The sequence below is a fragment of the Lactuca virosa genome, chromosome 4 (genome assembly GCF_052849685.1).
Source record: "Lactuca virosa cultivar CGN04683 chromosome 4, Lactuca_virosa_CGN04683_v6, whole genome shotgun sequence".
In the NCBI taxonomy this organism is placed as follows: Eukaryota; Viridiplantae; Streptophyta; class Magnoliopsida; order Asterales; family Asteraceae; genus Lactuca; species Lactuca virosa.
The window spans coordinates 169,563,454-169,569,691 of NC_136429.1; the positions used below are offsets into that span (position 1 = coordinate 169,563,454).

At 42.9% G+C, this 6,238-nt stretch overlaps 1 protein-coding gene across 1 annotated transcript; it reads left to right on the forward strand.

The window, feature by feature from the left end:
• The first annotated feature begins 1,228 nt into the window (after nt 1–1,228).
• Nucleotides 1,229–1,635, forward strand: LOC145105343 (uncharacterized). The gene is made up of 2 exons (XM_079042462.1): nt 1,229–1,268; nt 1,337–1,635. Exons 1-2 carry the CDS (start codon nt 1,229–1,231, stop codon nt 1,633–1,635), a joined length of 339 nt encoding a protein of 112 aa, XP_078898588.1.
• Nucleotides 1,636–6,238: the final 4,603 nt, after the last annotated feature.

The window sequence follows — 6,238 nt, forward strand, 5'->3', positions numbered from 1 at the left end:
GCCTTGATAAATTTGAGGAAAGTACAGGAGTGTAAACCTCTTCGTGCGTATACTTATTGTTTATGTTATATGTTGCAATGATGATGACACATGGTGGAGCAGGAGGTTCAGGATCTGGATCTGGTTCGGGCTCGGGCACCGAAACAATTGACGAGCGATTACACAAGTTCATCGCGTCTGAGATTATGAGAGGCATCCTTGATGCAACCCCGGTGATGTTTGGGTCGATCAAGGAAGGTATCTTCGAGTTGATGGAGGATCATCTTCGGACCTTTAGGGCCGAGCTAGTTGCTAGACAGTATGAACCCCTTACACTCTCTTTCAAGGATTTCAGAGGATGTGGAGCGCCAGAGTTCTTTGGGATGAAGGATCTCACAGTGCCAAACGATGGATAGAGGACATGGAGTGTGCTCAGATGACTAGCTTCTGCCCCGAGGGGTCAAAGGCAAGGTTCATTGCAGCCTGTCTAAGGGAGTGAGCTCGGTATTGGTGGGATAAGGTTGTATATTCTCTAGGAGCCCGAACCATTGAGGCCATGACCTGGTCGGATTTTTTAACCATGTTCCGAGCAGAGTTTGCACCGGCTGTTGATGTAAAATAGTTGGCGAGGGAGTTCCTTGATATGTGATAGACGACTGAGACCGTGGTGGAGATCACTGCCAAGTTCCGAGAGAGAGCTTTATTGGTACCCCAGTATGCTGCAGACGAGGAGATGAGGAAGACTTGGTACCATGCCATGTTGAGATTAGATATCAGGGAGTTAGTTCGTTTTTCAGCCTGTCTGACATTGTAGGACATGATATCTATGGCCTAGGAGCGGGAAAATGATTTGGAGCACATCGGGAAAAGAAAGGTAGAGCAAGTACAGACGACGGGGGTTTCAGCGAACAAACCCAAGGATTTTAACACTAAATCGAGGGGCCAACATGGTCAGGGCTGTCGTGGAAAATGTGGCAATATGCATGACAAAGTTTGCAGGGCGGGTGGGCCGGACTACTATAAGTGCGGAAAAACAGGGCACTTAAGCAAAGATTGGACTGCCACCACCACCACCCATGTTTCAGGTATGATATGCTTTCATTGCAACTAGAGGAGCCATAAGATGGTCGATCTCCCAATTTTAGCTGGGGGAGGGGTTGCAGCACCCGCTCCGGCGACATTGAGGATCATTAATGGTTGGGAAGGCTAGCAGGTAGCCCCTTTGGTGAAGAGCAAGGCTTTTCAACTGATGTCTGAGGAGGCACGTGTGACTCTTGGCATGGTTACTGGTACGTTTTCCACTCATTTATGTGCTTTCATTATTGTTTATGCTTATGTTTTACGTTGTAATTTTTAGGGACGTTCGTAGTGAACGGATTGCCAGCTCTGGTTCTTTTTGATTCGGGTGCTACCCGATCGTTTGTATCTCTTGCACTAAGTAAGAGGTTTGATGATGCTCCTGGGGAGCTGCATTATCCATTAGAGGAGAAGATAGTCGATGATCGTTCAGTGAGTGTATCGAGAGTTCGTCGGGGTTGTACTCTTGAGTTGTTCCGAGACAGATATTTGATCGATTTGGTTCTTATTTCTTTGCGTGAGAGCAAGGTCCTTGTGGGGATGGACTGGTTGAGCCCTAATGGGGCGATGATTGATTGAGGGCACAAGTTAGTATGGGTTCAGACCCAAAGTGGGGTAGAACTAGTTATTCAAGGCGAGGGTGCTCTGTATGGACCGACTCTCAGTTCAGTCGCGGGAGCTAGGAGATATATTTAGCAGGGTTGTTCAGGTTTTATGACTTATGTATTGGACACCATGATGAAGAGGAAGAGGAAGATTGAGGGTGTGCCGGTAGTTCGATAGTATTCAGACGTGTTCCCGGAGGACTTTCCTAGAGTGCCTCCGAAGAGGCTGGTGGAGTTTCGCTGGAGATGCAGGAGTTGTCTACGCAGTTAGCACCCTAACGGTTAGCACCGCTGGAGATGCAGGAGTTGTCTACGCAGTTGTAGGATCTGTTAGACAAAGGGTTTATCAGCCCAAGTAGTTCGCTATAGGGAGCACCAATTTTGTTTGTGAAGAAGAACGATGACTCCCATAGGGTGTGCATTGTTTATCGAGATTTGGACGAGCTAACGGTGAAGAACCGTTATTCTCCGGGGGTTGATGATTTGTTTGACCAACTATAGGGTGCGTCTTGGTTATCTAAGATCGATCTGCATTCAGGCTACCACCAGAAGAGAGTCAGAGATGAAGATATCAAGCAGACTGCTTTCAGGACACGTTATGGTCATTACGAGTTCGTGGTGATGCGTTTCAGGATCACCAGTGTCTCAGCCGCGTTCATGGATCTCATGAACCGCGTGTGTAGAACGATGTTGGATCGGTCTGTCAAACTATTTATTGATGATATCTTGGTCTATTCTAAGACCAAGGAGCAGCATGAGGATCATCTACAAGAGGTTCTGGAGACTCTGAGGAGGGAGAGGTGTTATGCCAAGTTCTCCAAGTGCAATTTCTGGTTGCGCGAGGCACATTTTCTAGGGCACCTTGTCAATGAGAAGGGGATATTGGTTGATCCGGCCAAGATCGAGGTCGTAATGCAGTGGGAGGTTTCAAAGTCTCCATATGAAATTCGGAGCTTCTTAGTTTTAGTAGGGTATTATGGGAGGTTAATTGTGAATTTCTCCAGGATCGCAGTTCCGTTAACCAGGTTGACAAAGAAGGCTGTTACTTTCCGTTGGGGGCCTGAGCAGCAGGCGGCATTTTAGATTTAAAGACAGAGGTTGTGCGAGGTTCCAATTTAGAATCTTCCAAAGAGTGCGGATGATTTTGTGGTATACTGTGATGTGTCGATCACATGTTTAGGTATGTTGCTGATGTAGAGGGATCGAGTTATTTCTTACGCTTTGAGGTAGCCAAAGACTCATGAGGCGAGCTATCTCACTCATGATTAGGATATGGGGTGGTGATTTTCGCCCTCAATATTTGGTGAAATTACCTCTAAGGGGTCCGCTGTACCATTTACACTGATCATAAGAGCTTGAGGTACTTTGAATATAAGAAAGTGCATGTGGTTGGATGTAGTGAATGATTATGATTACGAGATCCTTTATCACCCTGGATGTAACATCCTGCGACAGGTATATCTCATTAAACCCTTGCTTTATTATAGATGTCAAGTTTGGCCTTCAATTGAGAAAAGGTGGTAAATGAGTACGCGGGGCGTACGCGAGTGTACGCTCAGCGTACTCATGTGCGTGATTTGGACGCGGAGGCCACCTAGTACGCTGGGCGTACCAGAGGGTATGTTGGGCGTACTAGGAACAAAATGGAAACCGTAATTGTGGGGTGTGTCCCTATTTAAAGAACATGATGGACTCATTTCTGGCCACCATTTCCAGACCTCAAACCTCTCAAAACCCTAATTTTCATCCCTTGAACTTGAGTGTCCATTTGTGAGGTTCTAAGTGTTCTTGTGGTGTCCTTTGAGTGAAGAAGGAGCATTGAAGAGAATAGAGTTGGAGTCCAGGCTTTGGATCTGAGATTTTTTGTGGTTAGAGCATCATTTGAAGGTATAAAGCTCAAAGCTTTCTCATCCTTTTTGATTTGTGCATAATATGGTCCATTTTAGGGTTTTTGGTCCCAAGCTTGAAGCTTTATGAGATTGTTGAACTCCAGAGCCTAATATCTGTTCCTTTGAGTGATTTTAATGGAGTGGATTCATAAAAATGGAGTCTTGGAAGTGAAAACCACCCCATGCATGAGATATGAGCATTCTCGAGAATAGAGAGTGAGAGTTTTCGTCTTTTTGACTTTTTCAGCCATGCAAAGGCTTAAAGTCACAGACTTTATGGAGTATGAGACTTTAGGGAGTCCAGATCTGAGATTTGAGCTAAGGTCTTAACGGATTAAGACCAAATGAGTAGGAAGAGAAAAATTGGGGCGTACGCTAAGCGTAATCCCCGTACGCGAAACATAGGGTCGAGAATCCCCGATGCATGCATGGCGAAAGAGTATGCCCGACGTAGAGGGCTTATACGCGCGGCGTACGCGCTGCCGTTGACTTTTAGGGTTTGGTCAATTTGTGGAGTATTAAGGCCATGGAAGGGTAAAATGGTCTTTTATCCTTCTATGAGTTTGTAATAGGGTTTAGTCTAGTTTCTTTGAGACCCGTTATTAATTAGAGATAATTATCGTATGTGTTAGGCGGAGGCTAGACCGGTGATTTGTGTTCGAGGTTATCCGATTTCTTGCAAGGTGAATGCTCTCACTATACTTACCTAGAGTGGTAACCTTTGTATGACCGGAGGGTCTTATATGCTTGTATTGTGTAACTCCCCGGTTTTTCTCGGTATGTTTGGTTATTTTAATTTAATTATCCTTGTAACCTTGGGTTAATTTATTTAACCAATGTCTGATTTCTTATGTTATTGGACTCTTTTGATCATCTTGTAAACTCCTTTTATTGAAGTCCATGGGCTATGGGCCTATTTGCAAGTCCATCTAGTAAATAGTACTTAATGTGTTAATTGAGTCATTTGGAACACACAAGAAAAACACTCTAAACCCTCCATCTCTCTCTCAAATCGTCCTCTCTCTCTTTGGGATCAAGAGCAGCCAAGGGGCTGTTGTTTGGAGCTTAATTCTTGTTCATTTCCAGCCTTGATTCGTATTGGTATGAACCTCCTCATCATTTCTTACAACTTGATTCATAACCTTGTTCTAGTTTTATGATTTCATCTTCACTTCTTCTCCTTCGTATTTGATTTGTAATTGTATGTTATACATCATCTCAAGATCCTATCTTCACCCCATATATGGTGGATGATGGATCTAGGGGATTACATGTGGCAAAAGATCATGGAAACCATAAAAGGGAGAATGGTGATTTTATGTGCTTTATGTTCATTTTCATGTTGATTATTATTACAATCTTGTGGCAAAATGAAATCCTAATGATCCCTAACCCTTTTGGTAGCATTATTTGATTGTTAGCTATCCTTACTACTCACTCAAGGTGAGTTCTCTCACACCGTTGTATTGATGTTTGCGTTTGCTAGTTAGCTCGTGTGTGATTATTTGAATTTATTATAAAGGCATGTTATATAACCATTGTTTTACTGTATGTAACTAATTATGGATATGGGGACACCACCAAAGGATACGGATTTACCGGTGCGGTGGGTAGGTAATATCACCAACGTAATACTCATCATGAGGTGCGGTGATTAGGGCCAAATGATACGGGATCTTCCCGGTGCGGTTCAAACCTACAAGTCCTTCTTGTATTATTGGCATTGATTCGTTCTTTGCCCTTATCATATAATTATAATTGGAAAATGGATTAGAGTTAGTAAATATGAATGTTAGTACAATGTCTGTGTTTGAATTCACTAAGCTTTGTGCTTATGGTTTCCCTTATAACTTTTCAGGTGTTAAGATTAAAGAGGCTAAGGCTTGACATGGAGCACCAGGACATCGCTACTAGTTATTTTTGTTGGGACCTTATTATTATTATTACTTCCGCACTTATTTTATATGATTATTAAGTTGATGGATTATGTTATGACTATTTCAGTTGTTTTAATTTAATTTAAGATGGGTTTTAAAAGTTTAAAATTTTTGCAAAATTTGGGTGTCACAAGTTGGTATCAGAGCCACAGTTTGAGGGAACTAGGCATTCTTGTGGATGTTCTAGACTCAAATTTGAGGCTCTATAAGAGTTTATTTTCTTTTTAAAATATTTTTCAAACTTTCTGAAGACTAGTAGTGGAAGATGTCGCGGTGTGCCAGTCGGCCAGCCAAGTAAGCCTTATTTCTTATGTTAAATGTTTATGTTAAATTGTTGACTATGAATTGGATTCTACTAGCCTTAAAGTGTTAGATTACACACTTAGTTAGTGTTAACATGTGAGAGAGTTGTAAAATTAACGGCTAGAGCGAACTGGAAATTTTGAAACTAGACGCGAATGCGAAATTGGAACTTGTGTGGAAAGTAGTAGAAGGGCCCCTACTATTTGAAACATCGGTGCCGGTTTCGGGTCGGGGCAAGGTTGAAAATTTTTTGGCAAGCTGAGTGTTTTGTCTTCCTAGAAATATCTAGGCTGAATTGTTTCTAAGATTTTCCTTCTTCTGTGGATACCAATGGCTCCGCCTGCTCGACTTAATCAGCTCCAAATGGAGCTAGTTAGGGATATTGTCGCTGAGGAATTCAATAACGCTTTCAACGAACTAATCCCAGGTGTGACCAACGACATAATCA

What these genes read in the sequence shown, in the direction of transcription:
- LOC145105343 (XM_079042462.1), top strand. Translation starts at nt 1,229, where the DNA reads ATGTCTGAGGAGGCACGTGTGACTCTTGGCATGGTTACTG. An exon ending in GACTCTTGGCATGGTTACTG is followed by an intron (nt 1,269 to 1,336) that starts GTACGTTTTCCA and finishes TGTAATTTTTAG; the next exon opens with GGACGTTCGTAGTGAACGGA.